General features: G+C 47.1%; 1 protein-coding gene across 1 annotated transcript in view; it reads right to left on the bottom strand.

The window, feature by feature from the left end:
• Nucleotides 1-14,063, bottom strand: part of cpne4a (copine IVa) — a 20,288-nt gene extending 6,225 nt beyond the window's left edge. Inside the window, exons 1-9 of the mRNA XM_080500341.1 lie at nucleotides 13,934-14,063; nucleotides 13,333-13,462; nucleotides 8,676-8,868; nucleotides 6,726-6,890; nucleotides 5,304-5,375; nucleotides 4,156-4,230; nucleotides 3,963-4,046; nucleotides 3,681-3,770; nucleotides 3,436-3,566 (exon numbers count right to left, since the gene is read on the bottom strand). Of these exons, the coding sequence (XP_080356467.1) occupies nucleotides 3,436-3,566; nucleotides 3,681-3,770; nucleotides 3,963-4,046; nucleotides 4,156-4,230; nucleotides 5,304-5,375; nucleotides 6,726-6,890; nucleotides 8,676-8,846 (788 nt within the window). The 5' untranslated portion in view covers nucleotides 8,847-8,868; nucleotides 13,333-13,462; nucleotides 13,934-14,063. The remainder of the gene's footprint in view (nucleotides 1-3,435; nucleotides 3,567-3,680; nucleotides 3,771-3,962; nucleotides 4,047-4,155; nucleotides 4,231-5,303; nucleotides 5,376-6,725; nucleotides 6,891-8,675; nucleotides 8,869-13,332; nucleotides 13,463-13,933) is intronic.
• Nucleotides 14,064-14,677: the final 614 nt, after the last annotated feature.

Below are 14,677 nucleotides of genomic sequence, written 5' to 3'. Positions count from 1 at the left end.
CGCACGCACGCACGCACGCACGCACGCACGCACGCACGCACACGCACACACACACACACACACACACACACACACACACACACACACACACACACACACACACACACACACACACACACACACACACACATTAATGTCCTGGTCCATGGTTCAATCCCATGACGCTTTGTGGCGTGGGCTGCTTGTCGTGTTTCTCCAGAACCTGAAACACAGAAAGGTTCTCCTGGTTTCTTCTGGATCCTCCAGACCTCCTCTGGCTCTGAGCTGTGATTCCAAACAGACGACAGATGAACTGACGCGATGGACTAATGACATCACACCAGTGACTCCTCCACCGCACAGTTTACATGACGCCACTGTCTGGAACCTGGAGAACCACGTTCTCCACACAACACTTCCTGTCTGAGGAGGCCACTGAGGAGAGGAGGGAGGAGGTATGAAGTCAGGACTGAGAAGGGGGGGGAGTTGAAGAAGATGGACGGGGCGGTGTGTGTGTGTGTGTGTGTGTGTGTGGGGGGGGGGGGTCTGTGGACTCTGAGGGGGCCTCTTGTTTGAGCTGTCAACTGCAGGAGGAGGCTCATAAATAAAAACTGAGAGGTGGTCTCCCCATGGGCCCTTATTGCTCTTTGTGCAGGAGGTGAAATATGTCTCCTGCTCCTGCTCCTCCTCCTCCTCCTCCTCCTCCTCCTCCTCCTCCTCCTCCTCCTCCTCCTCCTCCTCCTCCTGTGCTGTCAGACTGCAGGGACGAAGAAGAATTTCTCCTCTGTGACACTGGAGTCATAAAGGAGGCAGACAATGAACTGTCCCATTGTCCCCAGTGGCCACTGGGATATCCCACAGTAATTACAGACAGTGAACTCACCACAGGCACTGGAATATTCCACAGTTGTCACGGACAGTGAATGCACCACAAAGGATGGACTGCCCATCGTCACAACAGACGGTATCCATAGACTGTATCATCCTGTTCTTATTTCAGTCATTGAACTGTCTAACTTCATTTATGTTGGAGGGACCATAGACAATGGAATGTTCCATTTTAACTCAGTACAGACCAGATATAACAGGGCCGTTGTTGACCGGGGTTTTAAAAACATGTTTGGATAATCAAGCTGCATGTTGTAGCTGAGTTATCCTCACCAACACCTTTATGGAGTCACATTTATTGCTATTTCTTGCGTGCAGTGTTTTTGCTTGCCATTGCCCCTTGAGGCAGCACACCCACCAAACCCTGGCAGCAAGCAATTAACTGACGAGCAACTGTGCAACACTCAAGGTGTGCGTGCCTACAGATTTTGGTATTTTGAAATTTTTAGTCACTTTAAGGCTGCGTCTCATTTCTCCCCCTTAGCCCTTAATCTTACCCCTTTGAAATGCATGTTCACGAGAGTCTGAGGGGTGTCCCATTTCACTATTGGGGTGAGGGGAAGGGCTATTCACCCCTCGAAACGGAGCGTTTACAGATGCACACTTTAAACAGAGGGGTAGGAGGACATGGCGCCGAAGGACTCACATTTCACATATATACGCTTCTAAAGTTATATAAACCTGTTGTGTTTTATACTAGTAAGAGCGGCAGTAGCGCTGCCATGTGTCGTATGTAGCTTCTGTGTGTATATGTTTGGTAGAGACCGTGTTATAACATTTTATTATTACACTGTAGAGTTCCAAAGTTTTCTAATATGGGTGTTTTGAAAACAGGAACCCCCGAGCAAACAAGGAAGCTCCTCCGCTTTCACATGGTGAATGAGGAATTATTTCTGAAGTCCAAATACAGTGCAAAAACTGAAATAATCCATGTCTCTGTCTATTTCTTCGCCTTCATGGGGGAACAAAGCAGCCAAGCTGCTGCAACACGTTGAATTTGGGACGGCAGGACGATGCTCCTGCTGGAAAATCAACAAACATCGTATTATCGTATCGGCGCCGTATTATGATGTCAAAACTGTGAGACGGAGCGAGAGGGGCGGGGCTGAGCAGAGGGAGAGGGGCGGGGCTGAGCAGAGGGAGAGGGGGGTCCCAAATCTAAGGGCTGAAACTTTTACCCCTTTGCCTTTGCCCTCGTTTTGAAGGTGAAGGTGGAGGCGGAGGGCTAAGGGGTAGGCGGAGGGGTACAAAAGGAAATTGGGATTGGGCCTTAGGTATTCTTAAATGGCTATTAAGTTATCATTTTGTTCTGTGGACCTGAGCTCTGGTAATGGGCGGTCCTCACGCTGTGTCCACGGACGGTGGACAGCTCAGTTTGTCCAGGATCTGACGGAAGACGGCGTTTCCTGAACATCTTGGGAGATGTGAAGCCACCGATGTCGGCGTGCTTGGCGGCTTGACGGTCATCACACTGCTCCACCGCACGTCCTCGGTGATAATGAGACAGCTGGGACTCTGCCGAGGAATCTCTCCTTCGCGAGCGTGTCTGGTCATCGTCGGGGGTTTTCCTCTGGAAGCGGGCGAGGAGCTGCTTAATTAGCGGCACTCCGCTGACAGCTGGGTCTTCATTAGCTCGCCGCGTCTTAATGCCGTCTGTCAGAAGGCGCTCTTCCAGTTTGAGCCCCACAGGAGCCACTTTAAGGCCGGTCAGGAAGCTAATTGGCGCGTTCATGGAAACCTGGAGCTGCAGGACCTTACGGAGGGCAGGGTTCACAGTGTGAGCTGAGGCCACGTTGGCGACTCAGCTCATAGGAGGCTAAAATCGAGCGAACGACTGAGAACGTCCACAAGGGGATCAAACCTGCAACCCCCGTGACTGTGACAAGCCGAGGTCCAGCAGATTCCGTTTTTTTCCTAAACCTTTGAGAACGAGACGTGTTTGAAGAGATTAGTTCAAACGATTCGCTATATTTTGAAGAGTGTGAGCAAATCCTCAAATAGTCAATTAAGTGTACATTTATTGCAGCATCACCTGGATCACATGTGGAGACACATTTTATTACCAAGCGGACCAAAATGACCACGAAACGCCATCTAACGGGACGTCAACATTTACAGCGTAGCGTTTGTTACGTACAGCACCAACTAGTGGCCTAACTTGAAAACTGCATTGTTTACAGGGACGTGGACAGCCTTCTTAAAACGTTGCCGTCTGAACGTGAAACTTTTGTGAAGCGAAATCCGTTGAAATGGTGTGTAAACGTATGGAAACGGGACGCATCCGTTCGACCTCTATGGAAAAGCCCTAACAGCGTGTACAGCTGGGTTTGAGCCGTACGTCAGGTACCTGTCGGAATATTGGAAAGTGGATCTTGAAAACTAGAACCTCCTGGTTGTCTCGTGAGGTTTGTACGTCCACATGATCAGTCTGTACTGACCGTCGGGTTGTTGCGTTTCCTGGTTCTCCTTCAGCTCCACGGTCAATGTAACTCAATTGGGAACCAACAAATCAGCAAGAACCTCGACGACCAACAACGCCGTGACATCATGAGAGGCGTTCAGGGTCACTGGCCCGTGTTCCGGAGTTGTCGGCGTCTCACCTGTCGCCCGTCGATGGCTCCTCTCATCTCTTTGAAGGTCGCCTCGAACTCCCCAATGTAGTCGTGCTTCCCGTTCGAGTCCCAGTCCCACACAGTGCACTGGTGACACACACACACACACACACACACACACACACACACAGATATAGTCGATTTCCACTATAGAGGGCAAACAGAAAAAACGTTCAGGTTTCTTATTACACGCATGCGTACCTGCAACTTCCGCTCGTGGTCACCGCTGCAGAGAGAGTTGAGCGATACTTTGAAGGTGTTCCACACAGGATTCAGGTTGTTCATCACAGTCTGAACACACACACACACACACACACACACACACACACACACACACACACACACACACACACACACACACACACACACACACACACACACACACACACACACACACACACACACACACACACACACGAATGTGAAGAAATCTTTCCAGAGCTTTGACTCAGGTTTCCTGCGGATGACTTGGTGTGTTCGTACCTCGGTTCTGTAGACGAGCTGCAGTGTGGCGTCGTCGTTCAGCCGGTAAATCTCCAGAAACGGATCCGACTTACTGAAGAAGTCCTGAACACAAACACACACTCTCACTGAGTTTAGCGAAATAGTAACAGGACGACTTTACAACGGAGACGGCGCGATGCCGAGTAATGAAATCTGAAATTGGAGCTGTCACCTTATCGTCCAGCTTCCTGGCACTGAAGGAGAGCTCGATGTAGTCGTCGTTTCCCGTCAGCTCCTCTGCTGTGATCTGAACACACACACTCGTCAAAGACACACACACACACACACACACACACGCGCGCGCACTGATTTAGGTTAATAAATAATGTCTTGTTCATCTTAATGGGTATTTTTAATCCGGATTAAAATGATCTTTCTCCAGATTGTGAAATGTTTTTTTCCATCACAAGTTCTAAAACTTGCTCAAGTTGACACGAAGCAGATGAAGAATGCCAAAAAAAGAAACTACTTCAAGGATACACCTTTTTTTACACATTCTGGCACAAATTTCTGCTCCCAAGGCTCGGCCAACGCCAAAAATATAAATATTAACATATGGAATTCAATAAAAATAGATGGAAAATGTACAACTGAATATAAAAGTAATATAAAATTGGCACGATCACGGTTCATTTCACCGCCAGAATCCGTGGCACAAACCTAAAACACATTTTTTTTTAAGGCAACATTTCACAAGTTTTTTTCTCAAAGATGCAGAAAGAAAATCAGGAAAACATCAGGTGTGAAGAGGAGGAGGAGCAGGAGGAGTGATGGATGGAAGAAGAAGAGTCCAAAAGAAGAGAATAAAGGGGAAAGAGAAAAATCCCGGTCTGCATGGAAATGTGTCAGGAAAGACTGAAGCAGGAAAGCAAGGTGTGGAGGGAGATAAGAGGAGGGAGGGAGGGATAGAGGAGGAGGGAGGGAGGGAGGGAGGGAGAGACGAGGGAGGAGGAGAATCGCAGAGAGTGAACGGCGGAGCTCAGAAACAAAGGTTTAAATAAATCGATGGTGCTTCCTGATCAGGAGCCCTTTCAGAGGAGGATCAGAGGAGAAAAGAGGAGGATCAGATAGAAAAGAGGAGGATCAGAGGAGAAAAGAGGAGGATCAGATAGAAAAGAGGAGGATCAGAGGAGAAAAGAGGAGGATCAGAGGAGGATCAGCTCTCAGTCTGTGGATACCTGAAGAAGGAGAACACAGGTTTTCTACCTCCATGAAGAGATTTGGGAAATAATCCATAGTAAAAGGTGGGAACGTAACTACGTCTTGAAGGGAGGAGGTGAGAGGAAAAGTGTAGCGAGGAGGACGGGGGGTGGAGCTCACCGTGATGATGGCCTTCCCCACGGTTCCTCCTGGTCTGAGCAGAGCTTTGCACAGTTTCCTCTGAGAGATGATCTGCAGATAACGACAGAAGAGACAGAGAACTGAAGAAGCGAAAAAAATTGAAGATAGAGAGAAAAAGAAAGGAGGAGCTGAAGATACAGAAGAACAGAGAAACTGAAGATCAGAAGGAACTGAAGACGCAGAGAACAGAAGGAAGAACAGAGAAACTGAAGACGAGACGAACTGAAAAAGCAGCAAACGTGCAAACGACCCAGAGGTCAAATTACGTCTCAAAGCTCAAATAATGGAGCTGCTATCATTATCTAATATCTGATAATCCAGATTATAGAGCCTCTTCCTCCCTTTAACTGACGGAACTTCAACCGACGTCCAGATGATATAGAATGGCGTCCTCTGTAACAGTGCCTGGAGATGACTGTGTTGTGTTTGAAGCTGCATAACTAAAGTTGAATTGAAATCTTTCTCTCATCACTGATGACATTCAGGCTTTGTATTTGGTCATAAAATGTTTTTTTCTTCCTACTGGACCCTTGGATTCATTATATTTCTTCCTTTTAAGTTTGAAAAAAAAAAAAAAAAGGCTCTGGTGAAATTGGAAGTGAAATGCAGATGAATCAAAAGCACGACTCCAGAGACATCTGTGAGAGTTCAAAGGACTTATTACACACACACACACAAAAAAGAAAGGCTTGAGAGTTGGACCAAAATGGACAAAACTCAGCGAGAGCGGGACAGAAAGGAGCTCTGAAAAGCAGCCGGAGAACTCACTGAGACGAGAACAAAAGGCCGAAACACGAAGCACACAGAACAAAGTCTGAGAGGACGAGACAGGAGGACACGGGAGTAAATGAAGGAGGGCAGCACACCGGGGCAACATGAGGGCAGGGAGGGCAAGACACCTGAAACGAGAAGCAGAAGCGGCAAAAGTCAAAGACGGCGTGTAGGAACAAATCGGGAGGCAACACTGCCGTCCGAGATTCACGTGAAGAGAACCTGTGGGACTTTCTTTCTCTCAGATTTGATGAATTATCAGCACATTTTCTCTGCAGCTGCCACTCGTCCACTTACACACATTAGCATTAGCTGCTAACTCACTGTGGGGGGGCATTTTCACTGACATCAATCTGGATTACTGACAAACAACATCAAATGCTCAGTATGTGACGTATTTACTAAAAACTTCATTTACTTAAAACACTCATCAGTAGTTTGCAGAGAAATCTACTAAAGCTAAGAAGCTAACCAGCTGGTCACAGACGGCTCAGGGTGTAATATGACTTTGCACCAGCAGGTGGGGCAGTGAGTCTCTTCAGACTGAGAAAACTGAGAAAAAGTCATTGCCGACACCCAGTGGACAGAGGTGGTACTACACAATACACTGTGTGTGTCTCCGTCTCTGACCTGTCCCAGCGTGCACTCCACCGCTCCCAGGAAGTCGTCCTCTTTCAGGTTGATGTCATACAGCTCGAAGCGCAGACGCTGCACCTCTTCAAAATAAAAGTCCAGGGTGAAGACCTTGGAGTAGGACGGGTTGACGCAGCTGCGGAGAACCTCGGTGCGGTCCACCTGCAGGAGACACGGAACGTTAGCACGTTAGCTTCAGGAGACATCTTCAGAATAATAGCCCTCGCTTCAGGTGTACTGAACACTGCCCCCACAGGTGATCAGAGGTAGCTGTCGGTGCACCACACCTCCGATCCACAAGGTTGCGATAAGCAGAAAGAAGTCAAACAATAAGGAGGGCATAAAAGCAATGCGGGGGAGGGGGACTTCCTGGTTTGAGTGGCCATGAGGAGGCTTCTGACGAGTCCTTGAAACCAGACTTCCTCTCCTCCAACTTCAAAGAGACGTTCAAGTACAAAGAGATACAAAGATGCATAGCAAAAAGATGCTGGACAGTGTGTGTGTGTGTGTGTGTGTGTGTGTGTGTGTGTGTGTGTTTGTGTGTGTGTGTGGTTTGTCCCACTTTATATTTTTAGTCCTCCACTTCCTCGCCTCGTCCCACATTCATCCTCAAGTGTTTGTATACTGAAGTGAAATGACCACGACATTCTTCACACTCCTCGCCCCCCGATTGGCTGAGAGCTGACTTCCTGTCACACGCCCACAATCAGACTTGAATAAAGACTCGGTCTGAGAGAGATGAGATTAAGAACTTCTCCACACTGCTGCTTCTTCTTCACTTTTCACGGGTTTTTCTCATCCTTTGACTGAAAATCAGACGTTTTACTTTGTCTCTTGAAACTAGTTTGAAAGCACAGAGGCGATACCGTTTCTTTTTAAAATAGAAATCAGTCTGGGAGATGATCAATCATGTGCTGGTCAGATGAGCGTGACTGAGCACAGTAAGAGCAGATGTGGACAGCTGGAGCCAGTAGAACCCAGTAGATGCAGGGAAGAGGAGCCGGTTGGTGACTGACAGGAGAGGAGAGCTCATCTATTTACTGTTGGGGGGGATGAGATGATGGAGGGCACCCTGGGGAAATATCCACAGCTCAGTGAGGAAATGTCATGAGATAGTAACTCCACTGAAGAACCACCAGGACGTCACAGTGAGGAAACACTCTGGACACGCCCACTCTCACCAACTTCCGTTGGTAAATCTGTCTCTTCCTCGAAGACCTGACGTCCAGATTATAGAGCATCTTCCTCTGATGTCAGTGCTGTAATACCATTTAGCACCACTGGGTGTGCAGTGAGCCAGTCTATGCATGTCCCTGCTCTCGTTCCGAGAACAGAAGAAAGGCTGCTCCCTGGTGGATAGAGGGAGTATTGCATCACCCTTCTCTGACGCGGCGCCTTTAAACTGGTTTTCCACCGACTTCACCTGCCTGGTTTCAACCTTCACAGCTCGTCGTGTCCGTGTCACAGAACCACAGAGAAGCAACCACTGTGAAGCTGCTGAAAGATGAGTTATAAACTGATTTTTAGTGACTTCACACTTCTTATTTTTTTTTTCTGTCGACAGTCGCAATAGATTTCAGGCTGAGGTGTAAAAAGGCTTCAAACAGCTGCTTCGAGTCATTACCGACACGAAAAATGATTTTCAAAATCTGGAGAGAAGCACAGTTTCAGGAGGTGTTTACGCATATTTCACAGATTTGAGTGGGGATCAAAGTGGTTTACTGGGACACATTTCAGGTCGCGCTGCTGGCAGAGCTACACACACCAACCACACTGAATCATATTTAAAAGATGAGTTTTACCCTCAAACCCCTGAAAAACACCAGGAAAAAAAAGCCCATAAAGCAAGCGTGACGGACCACCCCCCCACCCCCTACCCCACCCGTGAAGAAGCTCCACACAGACCTGCCAATCAGAACACAGTGTGTGGTTGCCTTGACAACCCACCTCTATCCACTGGCCGTGGGACTGCATCTTGAGGACGAAGCAGGGGTCGGGCTTGGACAAGGCGTCCCGGTCTGAGATTCCCTTACAGGTGAGTCTGAGCTCCACCTTGGTGAGGCAGGAGCTGTTGAACAGGCCCAGGGAGTTCGCCGCCGACTCGTAGATGTCACTCATGCTGGAGGGCGGGACAGGAAGTCTGCACAGGAGGGAACAGGAAGTGGGCTAGCAGAGAGAGTTCATTCCAACATGTCAAGTAGAACACGGGTTGGCTTCAGTGTCAATTCAAACAGGAAACCGTAGTCGGAGTAAAGTCGGAATCGCAGCAGCACCTGGTGGTCACCAGAGGAACTGCAGTACCTGGTGGTCACCAGAGGAACTGCAGCACCTGCTGGTCACCAGAGGAACTGCAGTACCTGGTGGTCACCAGAGGAACTGTAGTACCTGGTGGTCACCAGAGGAACTGCAGTACATGGTGGTCACCAGAGGAACTGCAGCACCTGCTGGTCACCAGAGGAACTGCAGTACCTGGTGGTCACCAGAGGAACTGTAGTACCTGGTGGTCACCAGAGGAACTGCAGTACATGGTGGTCACCAGAGGAACTGCAATACCTGGTGGTCACCAGAGGAACTGTAGTACCTGGTGGTCACCAGAGGAACTGCAGTACATGGTGGTCACCAGAGGAACTGTAGTACCTGGTGGTCACCAGAGGAACTGCAGTACATGGTGGTCACCAGAGGAACTGTAGTACCTGGTGGTCACCAGAGGAACTGCAGTACCTGGTGGTCACCAGAGGAACTGCAGCACCTGCTGTTCACCAGAGGAACCATGGAAGAAGCCATCAGAGGTAGACGATAACCACCAATGTTTTCTCATAATTTCCGATGTTTTCTATCAACACTTGAAATAAATAACTGTATTTTGTCAATTTTTCTAGTCAGGATTATTTGAAGCACTCCCAAAAAATATGTGACTGAAGAGGACCAGGAAGGAAGTTCACAATCAATAGAGACAAGAGAAGTTGTTTTTGCATCTTATCAATCAAACATTGTGTGGATTGTCACCAGCTGTGTTCCCAGGACAGTCTGTCCTCGGACTGGCTGAGGGACAGACTTCTACCTGCACATATTTTTAAACACAGCTCTTGTTTACTCCACCTTATAAAGAGCTGGACTGTGGATTTTAGAAAATTCCAGGATATCCTCAGATCAAGGCTATACAGTGATTTGTCTTTCTTGCCACAAGAGACATTTTTTTTAAATCCTCTTAAGCTTTTGCCAATGATTTCACACTGATTTGTGTGTGTTTGAGGTTTTCTTCAATCAGTTTTCTTGACAGTGACTCCATCTATCCATCTTTTAAACAACTTGTATCCTGTTCAGGGGAACGGAGCGCTGGAGCTGATCAAAGCTAACGACTGGCGAGGGAAGGTAGTCCTGGACAGGTCAAGAGTCCATCAGGAGACAAACACCAAGTCCAATAGTAACTGAAAACTTCAGAATGAAATGCAAAGAGAGCAGTTCAGACCACAGACACAGCATTCGCTTCAGGACAGAAGAACTTTAGGACCACTCTTCATCCTCCTGCTGCTCCTCCTCTATCTGCTGAACTCCACCATGACAGGACGTTCTAATCTGCTGTGTCAGGATGAAGAGATCATATCTCCAACATGGGGCCAGTCGCCTCCCGCCATCACTCCATTAACATCATGTGATTAACCTAATCAAGAGGAGGAGGAGGAGGAGGAAGAGGAGGATAAGGTCAGAGATACGGTCTGACAGGAAGAATAATTCTGCAGCTCGGGTTGCCTGCAGTGAGACGAGGAGGAAGAGGCTATCTGAGAGCACGGATCAGGTCCTTAAGTGGACCGGATCAGGTTCCACACTCACGTTCTGGATCGGTGGATCTTAATGAACCAGCAGAAAGCGCTTAGTGTGATCTAAGTGGGGCTCTGAGAAACACGGTTTGATGGTTAACCTCCACACGCCCCCTTCACGTTTGATCACGTCCTTGATCCACCAGATACTCCATGAATGGAGACCCCCCCCGTCTCATGTCCTCTGTGACCGCCAGGACCAATTCAAGAGGGGCTGCTCTGTCGAGCAACTCGGAACAAACTGCTCTTCAGTCTGAGTGTAAAAGAAAGCAGGGAAGGACGAGCGAGGCGCCCCACCGGCAGAGCCACAGATCGTCACAGGAGGACGCTGGATGTTCTGGTGGGTCTTCAAAGTGGCGCCAGGTAAACAGCCTGCAGGTCTCACACCTCAGGGAGCTGGCCTGGTCCTCGGGGGACCACATCACACACCGTCTTCAAACAAACGAGGGGGCTTCTTTTTTTTGTGTGAAACACAAGGGGGGACGCACTGGTTACACACACACACGCACACACTGGAAATGAGTGATGATGTCATTAACGCTGCTCTCTTTGTCAAACAGATGACTGATGATGCTCCCTGAAGGTAAAGCACTTACAGTAAACACACACACACACAAAAACACACAGCTCTGTGTGTGTGAATCATATTATGATAATTTAACCAAACACATGAAACAACTGAGAGAAAAACCTCTAATTAGAACTTAATACACACACACACAGAGAGAGAGAGGAAACTGCACAATAAAAAGCAAGTAATCAGCATTTTAAAGAGTAGAAAAACACAAAACCAGCATAACCCCCCCCCAGTCTCAGACCAGATCAGAACCAGGACTACAGGGTCCTGGTCTAAGTGGGACTGATATGAATGAGTGAATGAATTGTTGTGGCAGTGAGTCAACAGACAGGGAGTTTCCGACAGGATGCTAATGCTCACCGCTAACAGTCCTTCTCTGGGAGTTTCCTCTGGATATTATAATATATTATATATTATTATTATTATATCTCTGATCTGCTGCTGTCGACGGCGTCACGTGAAACTACTGAGCCAAAAGAACCAGGTTCCAGCTGGTTTCCTGTACGTCATGAATATGAGAGACGAGCTGTTGTTCATGATTCCTCAGTGAGGAACATCAGTGTTGAAGCTCAGTGACGAACCTCAGTGAAGAATCTCAGTGAAGAACCTCAGTGAAGAACCTGTCATGAATCTCAGTGAAGAACCTCAGTGTTGAAGCTTAGTGCTGAACGCTATGAGGAACCTTGAGAACCTCAGTGAAGAACCTCAGTGTTGAACCTCAGTAAAGAACCTTACTGTTGAACCTCAGTGAAGAACCTCACTGTTGAATCTCAGTGAAGAACCTCACTGTTGAACCTCAGTGTTGAACTTCAGTGTTGAACTTCAGTGAAGAACCTCACTGCTGAATCTCAGTAAAGAACCTCAGTGTTGAATCTCAGTGAAGAACCTTAGTGAAGAACCTTGAGAACCTCAGTGAAGAACCTCAGTGTTGAATCTCAGTGAAGAACCTCACTGTTGAACCTCAGTAAAGAACCTCACTGTTGAATCTCAGTGAAGAACCTCACTGTTGAACCTCAGTGTTGAATCTCGGTGAAGAACCTCAGTGTTGAACTTCAGTGAAGAACCTTGAGAACCTCAGTGAAGAAACTAAGTTAAGAACCTCAGTGTTGAACCTCAGTGAAGAACCTCAGAGAAGAACCTCACTGTTGAATCTCAGTTATGAATCTCAGTGAAGAACCTTGAGAACCTCAGTGAAGAACCTCAGTGTTGAACCTCAGTGAAGAACCTTGCGAACCTCAGTGACAAAGCTCAAGAACCTCAGTGAAGAACCTCAGAACCTCACTGAAGAACCTCGAGAAACTCACTGAAGAACCTCAGTGAAGAACCTCAGTGAGGAACTTCGAGAACCTCAGTGAAGAAACTCAGAGAAGAAACTCAGTGTTGAACTTCAGTGTTGAATCTTGAGAACCTCAGTGTTGAAGGAGAACCAGCAGAACCCAGCAGAGAACAACAGATCCTACCAACCAGCAGCAGACAGTGACACTAATCCCAGTCTGATCTGGACTCAAACACCAGGAAATGCCACAAGAGCAAAGCACCATGGGAGTTACAGCGAAAACAGAACCAGACGTCGCTGTTCCTCACCACAGAACCCATGATGCTCGGACACTTGAAGTCCCGGCGTGTGAAAGCAAAGTGAACGGTGGATGAAAACGATCAGTGAAAAGAACACCTGAACTCCAGTCACTGTGACTCCATCTGGTTCTAGAGCTGGATTTGGTCGGGGACTAGTTTAGAACCAGGTCCAGACTCTCATTAGACCTGGTTCCAGTCACTTCGGACTAAAGTTGGATCAGTTAACTGGTTTAGTTTCTGGACCTTTGATTAGTTTTACAGTAAACGTCTATTCAGACTGGCTTTTAATACGCAGTGACATTTATCTGATTTTATTTTGATTCCATCAAGTTTTTTTTATTCTTGTTCTATTTCAATTCTCTTCTTTCTCTCTTTTCACTGTCTGTTCTTACTGGAATGCACTTTGCTCACCTTGACTGTTGTTAAGGGCTCTCTAAATAACTGCTGTGTGATTGATCTCCACACATATATAAGGAACTCTCAGGAGACACAACGAGCTCATTCATCTTCCTGAACTGAGGGACGTTCAGGATCTGATGAAGCTGCGAGAGGACAAATCTGAGCTCCTTAAACCGGCAGAGGGACAAGAAAGAAACCCTGCCTCCACGTGCATAATAATAATAATGAGATTTACAGGAGATGTGCTGAGACGCTTTTCTTTTCTTCACACGGCTGGAAAGAAAAATGACCAGAGACACTGAAAGGTCCTGCGGGGGACAGACCAGCAGCTGAGGGACAGTCTGAGGCGACCTGTGATAACAAGGCTGTGATACAAGAAAGATTGAATAAAAAAAAAAAAGAAAAGACAGAAAGCGGATGGGGGGAAAAAAAAAGACATGTGATTAAATACAATGACAGATGTGAAGAAGAAAACACAGAAATGTGATTTAAAAAGACGGGTGTAAAAATAGACAGATGTCAAAAAGACAAAATTGTGTAACTGAAAAGACAGAAATGTGATTTAAAAAGAGAAATTTGATTAAAAAGGGAGAGATGTGTTTGAGAAAAACAAGGATTTGATTTAAAAGAGAAAATGTGATGAATATTTGGGTGAAATATGACAAAATTTGAGAAAATGTGACTCCAACAAATGATTAAAATCACAGAAAATGCGAGAAAAGGAGATAAAATGTGTTTTAGAAGACATTGTGATGAAATATGATTAAAGGAAAGTGACAGTGATGGAATGGTGATGAAAGTGAGGGAGGAGGCTCCTCCTGCACAAATACTTTTACCTTTTTCACGTGAAGAGGAAGAAGAAGAAGGAGGAGAAGAAGAAGAAGTTTCCACTTTCAGCTCAGACGGACTGAATCCAGCTCAGCTCCGCTTGGACACACACTCATCTTCATCACCGTCATCACCTTCATCACAACCCTGCTCCTCCTGCCGCTGCCGGGGAGCCTCTGCTGCCCACAGCCCGCTCACAAGGCTTTATATTGGGGGGAAACCCCCCTCTCCCACACAGGGGGGGGGGGGGGGGGGGGGGGGGGGTGCAGGAGGAGGTGGAGGAGATGGAGCAGAGCAGCAGAGCGGCCTGCAGAGACCCCTGCAGGCCAAGCTTGGTCATGACAGGTCTTCAGTTGAATTCCATTTTATTTGGAGAGCAGCTCCAAAGTAACAACAACACCGTCACCCGAAGACGCGGTAGAAAGGAAAAACTGCCTTTTGATAGGAGGAAAGCTGCAGAACCGGACTCTGGTGGAGTCGGGTGGAGACAGGGGAGGAGTTTCCAAATAATATACCCAAATAACACAACTTTAAAATGTATCAAAATAAGCTATAAAATACAGCAGCAACACAAGGTATCAAAATAAAATACTGTATTTTTGCCTTTTCAAAACGCTAAAAGAAATCCCACTTTCCCGAGGCAGTTTATTACACCACCTTTTCCACGATATCCGTTCAGCTGGAAAAACATCTGAAAGCAAGAATTACAAATTACATTACAAATCTGTAGTTAGTATATCAATTTGAAAGCA

Source organism: Blennius ocellaris (genome assembly GCF_963422515.1).
Source record: "Blennius ocellaris genome assembly, chromosome: 8".
In the NCBI taxonomy this organism is placed as follows: Eukaryota; Metazoa; Chordata; class Actinopteri; order Blenniiformes; family Blenniidae; genus Blennius; species Blennius ocellaris.
This window is presented reverse-complemented; position numbering and strand designations above follow the sequence as displayed.